This window comes from Schistocerca cancellata, chromosome 4 (genome assembly GCF_023864275.1).
Source record: "Schistocerca cancellata isolate TAMUIC-IGC-003103 chromosome 4, iqSchCanc2.1, whole genome shotgun sequence".
Classification (NCBI taxonomy): domain Eukaryota; kingdom Metazoa; phylum Arthropoda; class Insecta; order Orthoptera; family Acrididae; genus Schistocerca; species Schistocerca cancellata.
Window position 1 is genome coordinate 642,607,502 of NC_064629.1, and position 15,307 is coordinate 642,622,808.

At 38.3% G+C, this 15,307-nt stretch overlaps 1 protein-coding gene across 4 annotated transcripts in view; it reads right to left on the reverse strand.

Moving 5' to 3' along the window:
- Nucleotides 1-15,307, reverse strand: part of LOC126183372 (oxysterol-binding protein-related protein 11-like) — a 194,370-nt gene that overhangs the window by 114,199 nt on the left and 64,864 nt on the right. For all 4 annotated transcript variants that reach the window (XM_049925303.1, XM_049925305.1, XM_049925302.1 and 1 more), the window contains 2 exons: nt 14,676-15,048; nt 2,640-2,728 (listed from right to left, as the gene is read on the reverse strand). In XM_049925303.1, coding sequence (XP_049781260.1) covers nt 2,640-2,728; nt 14,676-15,048 — 462 coding nt within the window. The remainder of the gene's footprint in view (nt 1-2,639; nt 2,729-14,675; nt 15,049-15,307) is intronic.

Here is a 15,307-nt window from a genome sequence, read left to right on the forward strand (position 1 = left end):
ACGGTCATGCATGCATTCTGTGCAGAAGTTTAGAAATGGCCCTTGTATTTTCATAAGTTAGTACTAATTACAAGCTGAGTTTACACTGTGACAGATACAGAATTTGCCATGCTTTTACCCAAACAACAAATGCTGAATTGTTTCATCTGATTCAAATTTAAACCACATGGCATATTTACATGTTCAATAACGAACTATTAATTTCAACTGGAATACAAGTCACAATCAGCCCCAACGGGAAAGTTAATATCTAATTTCAACATTAAATAGCTAACGAATGTCAATCACATGCTCATTTTATTATGCAATTTTTTTTTTTACCCAAAACAGGTACAAAAGCTATTTTTTGAGAGATTTAATTTTAAAAAATTCTATTTTATGTTGTTCAGTGCATTATCATTTGAATGAAATTTTTCTGTCCCAACCTATACGCCCCTGTACACGTTTTATTTTATTTTCACAGTCCCTACACAAGATATACTATAGTGGCAGCATAATGGTCACATAGTCTTCTTCAATCACAGATTCTCTAAAGTTACCCAAAAGAGTTCACGAGAACCACTTAGTATTTCTTCCAAGAATTCCCATTTAAGTCCCACAAGCATCTTTTTCACACTTTCACTTGAGCTGCACTGTCTTAATATAATCTTAGCAGCTCATATTCGAGTTCATTACATGCTTATTGTCATGTCAATCTGATAAGGACTCCAAACAATGGAACAGTACTAGATAATTACTTAACAAATTCACTGCTCTTTTCCAGAACCTCTCCAATAATTCTGTGTCTTCCATTTGCCTTCCTTGAAAACTAATTTCGCATCATCTTGCCATTACACAATGCATCTTGCTATTACCCCTAAATATATAAATTATGTGACATGCTCAAGATGTTCACCATTAATCTCGTTATAAGATACCATCAGGTTCTTTCCCTCTGTTAGTAGTATTAGATTGCATTTTCACATACTTAAAGTGGAAATTTTGTTAAAGTCCTGCTGCATTTTTTATCATGTCCAACAACTATACTTTCCTGTAGCCAACAGCATGATCAATGAACAATCTTTTAGTGCTGCTGATCCTATCTGTTGTATTATTTATGTATACCAAGAGTACTGGAGGTCCTTCCTCTCTTTCTACCATTCTTACTTTGAAAACGTAAAAACGGGGATTTTATTTTCATCACACTTGCATTTTAAAGCCCATAAGCGCACGCGCACGGGCACGGACACGCGCAGAGTTTTTTTTTTTTTTTTTTTTGGGGGGGGGGGGTTTAAGGGCGCTCAACTACTGAGGTCATTGCGCGCGCGCGCACGCACACACACGCACACACACGCGCACACACACACACACACACACACACACACACACACACACACACACACACACACACACACAGAGAGAGAGAGAGAGAGAGAGAGAGAGAGAGAGAGAGAGAGAGAAACAAATGTTGTTGTGTACATAGTTTCGCGTAGTCAGCGCGTACACAACTTTCCCATTAGAGCGCGCCCTGCTAAGCACAACAACGCAGGCGCTGCGCTCGTCCGTCTCCACACTACGAGATGGTGCTGTCTTAGAGATGGACCAAATTCTGCTTCCGCTGATCCGCGTATTAATAGGTAACGCAGCCAATGAGATTGCTGCTAACATAGAACCTTTTCTCCTCGCAGCTCACACTCGCGCAGTGATACCTGAATGCTCGAGGTATTATAACGAGTGTACAGACCTCCGATTAGTCAGTATATACCAGTCTGCATTAGTCTGCATTTGTCTGTACCAGTCTATAGTCATGTTTTAGTCTGCGCCTAATAAGATTATCATACATAGCTATGAAGATAAATGAATAGACACTTTGTCAAGTATCAGAGATATGTGAGAATAAGATTAACGTACCAAGACCAAAGGAACTTCAGATTGTCAATTGTAAATAGCATCCAGAATCAAGTTAAGTAAGGTTTATGATTGTTATTATTTTAATAAATGTGTGTGAAAATTAATCGAGTTCTGTTTAAAGTTGGTCACCATCAATCTGCTACTCTAAGCGTGCAAGTGGCATTTCTATCGTCTGACCTAATGGCAGAAGATAAACACGCCACGATAAGACCACGAGACATATTGCTGACACTCGTCTACTTCGCTAGAGCGACAAGTCAAATAATCTGATGGTGCGTGTACTGAAGGTCTTACAGTATGCACACCACAAATGTTTATGGTACGCTTTGAACACAAACATTTATTTAAAGAAATTCAAGGTGAATGCTTTATGCTTTGCATTCTTATAGTACAGACTCATGTAACAATCTCCTCACAATGGCACTGATCTTTCTTTGAAACATATTCAACTAGTAGGCTTTCAAAAACAGAAAAAGCTAATTAAGTACAACACTGAACCTAATGGGGAACACTTGATGATGCAGGAAAGCAGAACAAAGCAGCATACCTCACAAGTAAAAAAATACAGAAGTGTACATTTTGTAACTGCATTATTTTAACTAAGGGCAGCTACAGTACTTGCAGCAGAAGTTGCTAAGAAAGAATCTAGGAAAGCAGTAAACTGATGCACGTATGCTTAGCCACTAATGTTTAGGTCAGGTTTATTTCCATTTCTATATTAAACTAAAAAGAGATTTCAAACAACTCACCTAATGAAGCATCGACAGATGTTGGTGATGGTGGTGGTGATGGTGGTGGTGATGATAAATTTGTGGGCCATGGTTGTGTTTCAGGTACACTAAATGAAAATTTGACAACAATGAGAAGTATTCCAATTAATAAAATAGTAACAAAAATTGAAGGGTGCAGTAACAGATACAAAACACAATAATCAATAAGATGCAGGAAGTAAAATTTAAATCATACTCCCACCCCTGTCCACCACCATACTAGAGTCTTGATATTTTTCATAAAAATAATCCCACCAATGACAATAAAATAATACTGGAACCACTGTGTTGCTTCATTTTATATATCTATGTCATAAACTGCAGTATATTTTAAGTAGGGAACAGCAGTTTCATTCTTTAGTTCCACTTTCTGAGTGAGAGCTGCAGCACACGAATACTGAAGAGGTCCTGTCTCAAGTTTTGTAAGAGTAAACCTACTGGTGCCAAGTTTCTTCTGTTAAAGGTTATATAAAGTTTTGGTGTGAAGTACAGAGTCAGTAGGTTGGGAAGGGAGTCTGTGGTGACAGGTTGCTTGATGCTCAATAATAATGGAGCCTTCAGCATACACAAAAGACTATAAAAAGTTGAATGTTGGTTACAATGTAAAAACTAGGAAGTAGTCCAAATCTAAATGAAATGTGTAAGAGCAGTGGCATGTGTAAGTGCTAATATACAAAAACACACAAATTAAAATCTTCATGCTCTATGCTTAAGAGGTAGTTTACATACAACACACATCTCAAAACCATACCAAACTCCTCTAATTCTTAACTAATAGAGAGACGTAATTCTTCATATAATATTCAAAGCAGCCATTGTATTGTACTGTATTGTATGTTCACTGGGGACCTAGAAACGATGGAGTGGCTCTGTCCCCGCTGCAGCCGCAGTGGTCCACAACCCCACGACGACTACCGCAGTCCACTTCACCCCTCCGCCGCCCCACACCAAACCCAGGGTTATTGTGCGGTTCGGCCCCCGGTTGACCCCCCCCCCCCCCCCCCCCCAGGGAACATCTCACACCAGACGAGTGTAACCCCTAAGTTTGCGTGGTAGAGTATGGTGGTGTACGCGTACGTGGAGAACTTGTTTGCGCAGCAATCGCCGACATAGTGTAACTGAGGTGGAATAAGCAGAACCAGCCCGCATTTGCCGAGGCAGATGGAAAACCGCCTAAAAACCATCCACAGACTTGCCGGTTCACTGGACCTTGACACAAATCCGCCGGGCGGATTCGTGCCAGGGACCAGGCGCTCCTTCCCGCCCGGAATGCCGTGCGTTAGACCGCACGGACAACCGGGCGGGCTAAAGCAGCCATACTGTCAAAAACTATAATTCACTCCATTAAAACACAGAATACAGACTCATATAACAAGCAACACAGTCACAGGTTAACCCACAGGAGTAACAAAAACTCATGTTAGACAACACAGCATAATAATGAGATGGTAAAAGTCACATTATCAAAATTCAGTGATTGGAAGCTGGTATACCATTGCCACATAGTTTCATCAATAAAAGTTTTTGTGAGGAACAAAATAATTCCTCTGCCTGGCAGTGAAATACATCAAAGTGCAAAAGTACCCTGTTTTTTGACACATCCCACATTTAGGCCAATGCACTTCATCCAAAGCTATTATAGTGAGTGTATTTGCTTTCTGGAAGGTATGCAAAAACAACTCATCTACAGGTGCTATAGCCTCTCCATCAGAACCAAAAGGTTCTTTAGTCACAATTTTCTCTAAACGTGAAAATGGGTGGAAGTCGGAGAGTACCAAACTGGCGCATACAGAAATAAGTTTTTCTATGGTTCAAGTGCCTTTGCACGGTCGTGTTCAGTCCAGATGTAACATGATTTACTTTATAGTTTTACAATACAGTCTGTTTCTCAGATATTTTCTTCTGTAAAATTTTACATGATCCTGATCAGTTATCATTTTACACTTAGCAAAGTAATAAACACGAATCCCAGGTAAAAAGAAGAGGGGAATGAAATAGAGAAACAATCCATGAATAAGGAATATTCAACAGAACTCCTTTATCACAAAAATTCTTTGTCTGATTGTGACAGTAAAGATGTTCTGTAAACATATTAAGGGGCACCATTACCCTAGTCAAGATGGTTGAGCAGAAAGTCATCTATTCAATGTCTAAAATGTCCAAGAAAGAGACAGAAGCATGTTAACATAAAAAACATCCACAAAACTTACATTACTGGAGCTGTTCAAAGTAATATTTTAGGTCTTCTCAAAATCATGAAAACTTTACCAGGTGCTGTTTGTTCAGGAAAGTCTACTGTGAAGAGAGCCACCAGCAACATTTGTTCTGAACATACATAAAAAGAAATGAGTCATGTGGTTCTGGACCCCAGACAAGACCAGAACTAAATATCTCCTCCAAAATATTTTCTCTGTAACCAGTGAATTCAATACTCATAACCGACAAGGGAATAATAGTCTTTTGAGGCACATCAAGGGAGGAAATGAAACACCTTTTTTCTATATCCAGTTACCTATATGATGTTAAAACAGTTGTGAAAGTTTCCCTTAATGTTTTTTGTGAAGTGCTTCCAGATGTGACAGACTTGACAATTAGGTGTTGTCAAGATCGATAGACAATACAGAGAGAAACCACGGTTGCAAGTTCCATGTGTGGTGGAACTGACATTCCACTGACCCTACCAGTGATCACTGTGTGGCAATGGAAAAGCTGGATCCTGAAAGGTGGTGGACAAACTTTGGTAAATTGTGTTGTACAGGTCTGGGCCGATGATGTGTAAACGGTAACACAGTTTAATGCAAGGGCACTTGGAAAAACAGAAGTTTCTGGTAGCATTACCTGGCTGGGTCTATGTAAAAAAAGTCAGTCCTCCCAACTATCATTATCACAACTAGATAAAATGAAGTTGTGAGTAACAAATGCTATAGTGCTGTGTAGGCCTTTTTTACATGAGTTGCCATAGTGAGTTTCTCCATTTATTTTTCCACAAATTATACAGGCTGCAAATTATTTCATACAATACGAGTCACATGACTACAAAAGCAAACTTTCAAGGACAAACAGGTAACTCTTCCATGACTGACTTTGCTCCATTTTCTACAAGCTGCCTCTCCTTGATATGCTAGAGTAATGCCGTTGAACTGCTGGAGTTTGAAACAGTGCATTCATTTTGTTTCAATAGATTTTCTCTCACACTCAGCCCCATTAAACCCACTTTGATGTGCTCTGGAAGCACAATTATTTTAAGCATTACAATCAAAATGTTTTTATAAAATCATTACTCACATTTTAAGTTACATTTTTCTCCTGCCAGAGTTCTTTTTCACATTCCTCTTCCAGCACATTGGCAATACTTTATATAATATCCTTCCAAAAAACAATATTATTCACAAAATGTACTGTGATGCACAGTGCTGCCATAATTTGATAATCTCAAGCCACTCTTAGCTTTTGTCAGTAGATGATCTGGTGCAAGGTACCTTGAGATAAACAGACTTCAGTGAAACAGGAGCTTCATTGATTATAAGATACTTTTACCCTCTTGAATATGTAGGAGTGATAACATTTCAAAATTGCCAACATCTTGATGAGAAGTACTTAATACTCTGCCCAAGCAGGCCTCCACATGCGCAGTAAGTTTTACACAGTTGATGTCTACAAAAACATCTGCATCTACATTCTCTACAAACCACTTTACCATGCATGAGTAATTCATACCCATTTTAACGATTATGTACACTAGTCTAATGTGTGCAAGCCTCTTCATCTTTGCATGTGCACCGTAACCTACATCCGTTTCAACCTGCATAATGTATTCCAGCCTTTGTTTCTCTCTACAATCGGCCCCTCCCCCATACCCAAGACACTTCCTTCCATTACCAAACAGACAATGCCTCAGGATGTGTCCTATTAACTGGTCCCTTCTTTTAATCATCTCATGCACTAAATTTCTCCCCCCTCCCCCCCCCCCCCCCCCCCCAAAGTTTGATTCCGTACCTCTTTGTTAGTTTTTAATCTCTAGCACTCTCATGTAGCACTAAATTTTTAAACAATTCTATTATCTTATTGTCAGAACTTACAGACTGCTTTCAGCAGCTGATCTCCTAATCTAATTCCGTCAGCATCAACTGCTTTAATCTTACTACATTCTATTACTCTTGTTTTACTTTTGTTGATGATCATTTTATAGCCTCTTTTCAAGACACTACCCATTCCAATCAACTGCTTTTTCATGCCCTTTGCTGTCTCTGACAGAATTACAATCTCTTCCTGAATCTTAATTCCCTTTCCAAATTTCTCCCTGGTTTTCTTTCCTGTTTGCTCAGTGTGCAGATTGAATACCACTGGGATGATGCATCAACCCTGCCTCATTCCCTTCTCAGCTACTCCTTCCTTTTCACATTTTTTTATTATTACAATTGCAGTCTGGTTTACATGTAAGTTATAGATAATCTGTCACTACTTGCATTTTATTCTTGCTACCTTCAGAATTTCTAGGAGGGTATTCCAGTCAACACTGCCAAAAACCTTCTCCAAATCTACAAATGATAACAACATATGTTTTCCTTTCTTCTGCCTATTTTACATGTCATAGGGTCTGTATTACCTTATGCTTCCCACAATTCTCAGGAACCCAAACTGATGTTTTCCAAGATTGACTTCTACCAGTTTTACCATCCTCCTGTAAATAATTTGTAACTGCACTTTGCAACCATGACTTACTGCACTGATAGTTTGGTAATATTCACAACTGCAAGCACCTGCCCTCTGCTGAAATGGAATTATTAAATTCATCTCAAAGTCTGAGGGTATTTCGCAGTCGCATATGAATTGTACACCAGGTGGAATAGTTTGGTCATGATGATCTCTATATAGGATTACACTAATTCTGAGGGAATGCCATCTACTCCAGGGGTAATTTTGACCTCAAGCTTCCTCTGTTCTGTCAAATTCTTCTCACAGTGTCATATCTCCCAACTCATCTCAATCTATTTCCTCTTCAATGAGCATTACTAGAATACTGTCTTCTGTTTTATGAAACCTCAGTACATTCCTTTCACCTTTCAGTGTCCCCTCCTTTGCTTAGAACAGGCTTCTCATCTGATCTCTTAACATTCAAGCAGGTGCTTCTTTTTTCTCCAGAAGTTCCTTTAATTTTCCTATAAGCTGTAGCTATCTTTTCCATATTCACAGATGTTCCCACTGCCTTACATTTCTTGTCTAGCCATTCCTGCTTGACAATTAGGCACTTTCTGTTAATTGCATTTTTCAGACATCTGTATACCATTTTGCTTGTTTCGTTTGCTTCATTTTTATATCTTCTCTTGTCAGTAATTGATTCACTGTCTTGTGGATTATCCAAGTATTTTTACTGACCTTTTTTTTGGCTAATTGATCCTCTGCTACCTTCACTTTTTCACATCTCAAAGCTACTCAGTCTTGTTCTCTTTTTGCTCTGCCTCCCTGTTTCTGTCAATTGTTGCCTACTTCTACCTTTGAAACTCTCAAATCCATCTCCTCAATTTTCTATCTTTCTGTAATTTCTTCATTTTTAACCTGCAGTTCATAACCAATAGATTATGATCAGAGTTTACGTCTGCCATGGAAATGTTTTGCAGTTTTCAATCTGACGTTGAAATGTATGTCTTAATACTATGTAGTCTATCTGAAATGCCTGGTGTCTTCAGGTCTCTTCCATGTTTACATCCTTCTTTCATGATTCTTAAACCAAGCATTAGCAATGATTACAGCATGCTCTGTGCAAAATTCTACCAGGCAGTTCCCTCTTTCATTACTTTCCCCTAGCCCATATTCGCCTACTATTTTTTCTTCTCTTCCTCTTCCTACTACTGAATTCCAGTCTCCCATCACAGTTAAATTTTCTTCTCCCTTAACTATCTGAATTAGATTTTTATATCATCATATATTCTTTCAATCTCATCAGCATCTGCAGTGCTAGTTGTCATACAAAGTTGTATTACTGTGGTGTGTGTTGGCTTCCCCTCTATCTTGGCTGCGATAATGCACTCACTACACTGTTCGCAGTAGCTTACACCATTCCTATTTTCCAATTCACTATTAGATCTACTTCCACATTACCAGTGTTTCATTTTGTGTTGATAATCCTGTACTGACCTGACCCAATGTCCTATTCTTCCAGTTGCTGCACATCACTAATTCCCACTATATGAAACTTCGACAATCTGTCTTTTATTTATTTATTTATTTTTTTAAAATCTCTAACCTATCTACCTGTTAAGGCACTTAGCATTCCATGCGTTGACCCACAGAACACAAGTTCTTTTTTTCCCCTCCAGATGACAACATCCTTCCTAAGTAAACCCTGTCCACAGATCTGAATGGGGGAATATGAGGTGCGTTCAAAAAGCATCAAACCTTCTACTTTCCCATGTAAGCCAACGAAGTGCAGGGGACTTTCTTCAGCAGAGATTTGGTGAGAGGCATTCACATGCCACATGCACTCGTGAATTTTTTCCCCATCAACAGAAAGCATCAGTCACTGGCAGTTGGACGACAAGAGGGGACATGAATTGAAAAATGAGAAAACTACTGGGCAGAAATACTGCATTAACTTTTGCCACCTGGAAACCACTTGCCAGATTCAACATGTTTTTCATGGACAATGTCACAAGAAATTCACAGATAAAGGAGTGATACAATTGAATCAAATCTGCTAAATATCAATAGACAGTGAACCATGTTCAGGCAGACACTCAACAAGCCAAATTGGCAATGTCATTGAGCAAGTGCGGACTTTGGTCATGGACAGCAACTGCACCAGTGTATGGTAACTTACAAATGAGACAGGGGTAATAATTGGATTTGCACATTCAAATTTGACCGACAGTTTGCATATGAGAAGACCATCTGCAAAATTCATACCAAACCTGCTGACAATAGAGCAGAAACACCACCATCTGGAAATAGCATGGGACACGCTGGACAATACAAACAGTAACCCTAACTTTCTGGACACTGTGATCATGGATGATGAAACTTGGATTTATGGGTATGATGCAGAAACCAAGATACAGTTACCACAGTGGAAACATCCGACATTCTCGAGGAAAAAGAAAGTATAACAGGTCTGCAGCAATGTCAAGGTCATGTCAGTCAGTTTCTTCAACTCTCAAGGAGTGGTGTAATATGAGTACACAACACAAGGCCCAACCATCACAAACAAACACACCCCAAGGTCCTCTGTTGCCTTTATGATGCTGTGTGATGCAAATGGCCAGATCTGTAGGTAGCAAAAGCTTGGCAGCTTCATCATAATAATTCACTTACCCATTCTGCATATTTGATTTAGACTTTCTTCAGCAAACACAATATTCCTGTGGTTAATCAGACTACCTATTCCCCAGACATGATTTCATGTGACTTTTGGCTACTTCCTAAGGTTAAAACACCCCAAAAATGATTTGAGTCAAGAGACGACATCACGCTGAATTCCACGGTCCAGCCAATCACCATTCCAAAAGTGTGTTCCAGAAGTGTTTCCAACAATAGCAGAAGTGCTAGTAAAAGTGTGTGCATTAACAAGGACACGACTTTGAAGGGGATTAGAGTTCTGTGCCTCCAAAGCATAAATGTATTTCTGACCACTAAAGGTTCAATACTTTATGAAGACAGCTCATATTTTCCAAGAGGATGCCATCATCATTAAACCATACAGTAAAACTTTATAGCTCCATGAAATATGATGGCTGTAGATTCCCTTTGCTTTTCAGCTTTTTGCAGTATTAACACAACAAGGGCATGATGGTTAAAGTTAAAAGTTATGATTAGTCAGCCATTCACGAACATCAGGAACTATATGTTGTAATGGCTCCTCAAAAGGTACTCCTCTGATGCAACTGAACCTACAAAATGGCTACCCATATGGTAGACACACACAAGCCTCACACCACCGAGAAAGAGAGAGAGAGAGAGAGAGAGAGAGAGAGAGAGAGAGAGAGAGAGAGAGAGAGAGAGAGAGGGGGGGGGGGGGGGGGGTTGCACACATACAAGGGGGTGTCAATCTTTATGTATTACTCAAATAAGCCCAACAACAAATGTGGTGGTGATAAAGTAATAAACAGCAAAAAGCTGCCAGATCAATCCAAACTAATTGGAGGACGCTGATGTTCGAAAAACTGGTTTATTCCGATAATGGAACTGTATACTTTTATTTACCATTTTACCCATAAAAACTACATATATTTATAACAACATTAATCTCTCATTATCCCAAATGCAAGTACAATAGGAATATGTATAGTACAGCTTAGTAAAGAAAAAAATATATAATACATATGCATTTTATATGTACAGGACATATGTATAGAATTAATACTTAGAAAATCCTTAATTTTTCCTGACTAAGCAAGCCTGCCTGCTTACAAGCAGCTAAGCCATGTGCTTACTAGTTACTTTCATCTTGAGTTGCAAACCATTGCAAGGCAGTAATTAAACATGTAAATGCTTCGGAAGCAGCTCGTATATTTTCATCCACATTTTTTGGGCCACCAGTTGTTGAGATGCTGGTGACATCAGTTTTATCAGTGATAAAGTTTACAATTTCACTATCTTGCACGATTTGGCACTCTGGATCTAAATTGTCAACGTTCATCCATTCTTCAACGTCTTCATCCCATTCATGGTAATTGAATTTTTCAGCATATTGAGCATTTCAGACATATTCTGTTCATCATTTCCAATTAGACTCTTAAAAACTTTCCACCATACCCAAAATTTTATTCCAGGCTTCTTTTAAACTCTGTTCCTTTACACTACCCCATGCTGCTCCAGTTGTGTAGGACATCTTTCAAAGCAACACTTTTTCGATTTCTTAACAGGCTGTCTTCTCCTTCCTCTTCTATTCTATTTCTAACAATAACTTATGTAACAATTCTTTCCTGCAATACCATTTGAAAGTCTCGACAGTGCCTTGATCCAAGAGCTGAAGTAAGGAGGTTATGTTGGGTGGAAGAAATATTATTTTCATGAACTCGTCCTTTTTGTTTATGGTATCGCATGATGGATGAGTTGGTGCTGTGTTCGAGGCAGTAATGTTTTCTTCCTTTTGCCGTTCTTTAACTGCTGTGCTTTTATGGAAGGTATGAAACTTTTTATAACCCATTCTGTGAAAATTGTACTATCCATCCATGCATGCTTCTGTGGGGTGCAAACAACAGGCATTGCGGATATATTAACATTTTTGAAACAATGCCATTTCTTACTTTTACCAATGACGAGCATAGGCAATCAATGGATAACAGCAGCATTAGCACAAGTTAAAGCCATTATACGATCCTTGCTTATTTTAGGACCATCACCTGCTAATTCACAACACGAAGCACAAGTTTTTATTGTCAAAGTTTTCCAACTGGGCTCAGTTTTGTTAGAATTGCAAATGTCTTCATGAGCACCATCTTTTTCCCTCAATACATCCCTTAGTTAGATTTCGAAAGAATCAGCTGCTGAAAAACCAAGAGACACATTTCCCCTTGTATTTGATGCTCACAAATGCTGTGTCTTTACTTAAAGTGTTTTAATCAGTCCATGCTTGCTTTGAAATATGACAGCCCTCCAAGATTTGCATTAAACTGAACTGCCTTTTTGGTAGAATGGGACAAGAGAGAGGTTCTCCTTGTGAACAGCATCCGTGTTTGTAGCAGGGTGGAGGGTGACATGTGCGAGCAAGTAACAGTTCAGTTATGCAGTCATCAGGTTGACTGACATTTGGATAATCAACGCTCTACTGTATGGAAGAACAAAATCAGTTTCCAGGAAATTTTAAAAAACTATTGTGGCCATAAACTTCTATACTTAATGAAGTCTTACTAACAACACTCACTTCATAATATTAATTACTTTACTGTGAGAAGAACTGTTAAGCTCAGCAGTGAAAAAATCATTGCAAGACAATTTAGTACAACATATTTGCCACAATACTTTCCAAGATAAGATCACATCTGTTTCAAATGAATAAAGCCCCTAGCATACATCATTCAATGGAAACATGTTTAGTTGTTCTGCTCATCTGAAACTGCATAAAACAGTAACCTAAATATTAAATATGGTATACATCTGTCCTCCTTCCCAGTCTCATTTAGAAACAGCTTGGGCAATACTGGTAACCACTGTAAATATTTACTTCAACTTGAAGAACTACAGCACCAAGACTAGGGTTTTGCTCGGACCCTAAAAACTATCAGTAGTCATCTGTGACTGAGATACATGTGTTCAGCAGGATGGTCATACAGAGTCATATACAGTAAAAGACATCATACATAATAAAAAGACAGTCCAATCAGGACACACAAAGGTTACAGTATGGAAAATAACAACAGATAGGGTTTTCCTAAGTCATTTCAGGAAAATGTCGGACTGGCTCCAAATAATAGGCCATGCCAACACTTTCCTCTTTTCTTACGCACTTCATTTGTAGAATGAAGTAATCTATATGCATTCTTGTTCTATCATCATCATCATCATCATCATCATTTGTATTTGTATTTTTTGTTGTTATTATCGTTACTAGCCAACAAAACAAATTGAAGGCTTGGCCAGGGTGTCAGCACCATCATCTTTACATATGAGAAACAAGGAGAGGCGAGAGTAATAGTGTACACTCCAATATTTTTACAAGAGGAGTACAGTCACACACTAAACATCTATACATCAACACCCTGCATAGCACAACAATTAAACAACGACTGGCACTTTTGTTTGAATATACTCCAAGTACACTGTCAATTAGTTAACATTTATTGACAGTGTAATGTCCATGAATCCACGTTTCACCTGAATAATTCTGAAGCTTCATTTTTGTGTAAACTTTAATGTGATATGCCTTTAAATTTAAAAAAAAAATTAAATTAGGCATCTTATTTCCACACGAAACCTGTGAACTTTTCACACATTTGGCATTTCATATCATGACAGAAATAGAAACAGAACAACACATTTACCCGTATCATCTACAGGATATTTATTGTATATAATTTGCTTCTTGTTCTGGATAGATACTCAACATGGTATCACTCTTGCTGTAATTAGCACAACGTGATTTTAGTCAACATTAACATTTTGTTTGCATTTTATTTCAACTTTTTCATCATCATTGGATCTCCTCCTCCTCCTCCTCCTCCTCCTCCTCCTCCTCTTCTTAATCTGCCAAGAAGCTTTGTATTTCATTTGCCAGTGCACTTTCCTGCACTACACATATGAACATTGCATACATTGTTTGGTAACACAGATGGAACTAGTATGGCGTAACAAACAATGTTATCTGGCTGTTAAAAAGTCTATTTAACAGGCACTTGAAGGCAATGGTAGTAACACATTCCTTACAATAAGATCTGCAGCAAGAGTTTATTTTATGGATCACGAACAATGAAGCTTTTTTTTTGTTCTTCAATCAATTATATACAGTGTGAACACTAAAATTAACTTGCTTGACTGAATGCAGGTTAATGTATACGAGTGATAGGCCTAGTGAAGCATGAACATACTTTGATAGCACCTATTACAAGACTCATATGCCCTTACTGAGACAGAGAGAACATTTACAAATCCTTCACGAGTTGTATTTGCTGTTCTGCACACAATTTACAGGCCTCACACAAAAATTACGAAATGGAATGACATTATGCTACATTTCTTACAACTGTTTGATTGAGCCAATTATTGGCTCAAAACTACCAACATTTCCCATAATTACCAACCATTTCTTACATAAAAAAAAAAAAAAACATTCAAATACTAAAAAAGTACAACGAACTGGAAAACATATTTTTGCCAAACAATTATTTTTAAATACAGTATGTAAATGTCCAGCTGAGGAGAAATTTTACATTTGTAAACGTTATCATCTGTCAATATTCCTAAATGAAGAAAATTTTGAAATTAATGTTTGAGAGCTCAGCACTGCAGAAAAGAAATCAATGTACATTAAGAGCTAAAAAATGTGTCTGATTTAAGACCATAAAAATTTTAATGGTAATATACCCTTCCTTCTCATCTGGTGCTTCCAGGTATGATATGAAGCCTGTCTGTCTATATGGTACACAGTCTGGCAGAGATGAAGCACTTGTACCAGACCTGCTGGTATTGCTTTCCAATGAAGTTGTAGAGACTGATGTTAAGGCACCACTATTTGCACCTGGCACTGTTATTTTGTTTGTGCTGATTTCTGCATACGACACAAAATGAGAATTGTTTGGTCGATTTGGAGGTGGATGCCTCTTCGAGTTATTGGCTGCAATGGAAGCAGCAGCCTGCTGCTGCTCCAGAATTGAAAGGCACTGTCGTAAGCAGTTCACTGTTGCTACACTTGTTGCTTTCAGGAGTAATAACATTTCATCATTGTGTCTCAGGGCCCCTGTCAAAACCAACAAAGTTTTCATATAAGATATGTATTGTGTCAAAGTATTACTCACAAGGGGAGGCCACGACATTGGGATCACACATTTACTTCAAACTTTGTACACCATTAGTGGGCCATTAAAAAAACAATGTGCAAATAGTAAGGTGCACTACTCTGGCAATTCTGAGAAAATCACAAGAGAAGTCTTACGCGTCTACTATGTAACTGATGTACCTGTGCAAAGGTGCCAGTCATAAGAAGTCATTCTGTGCTG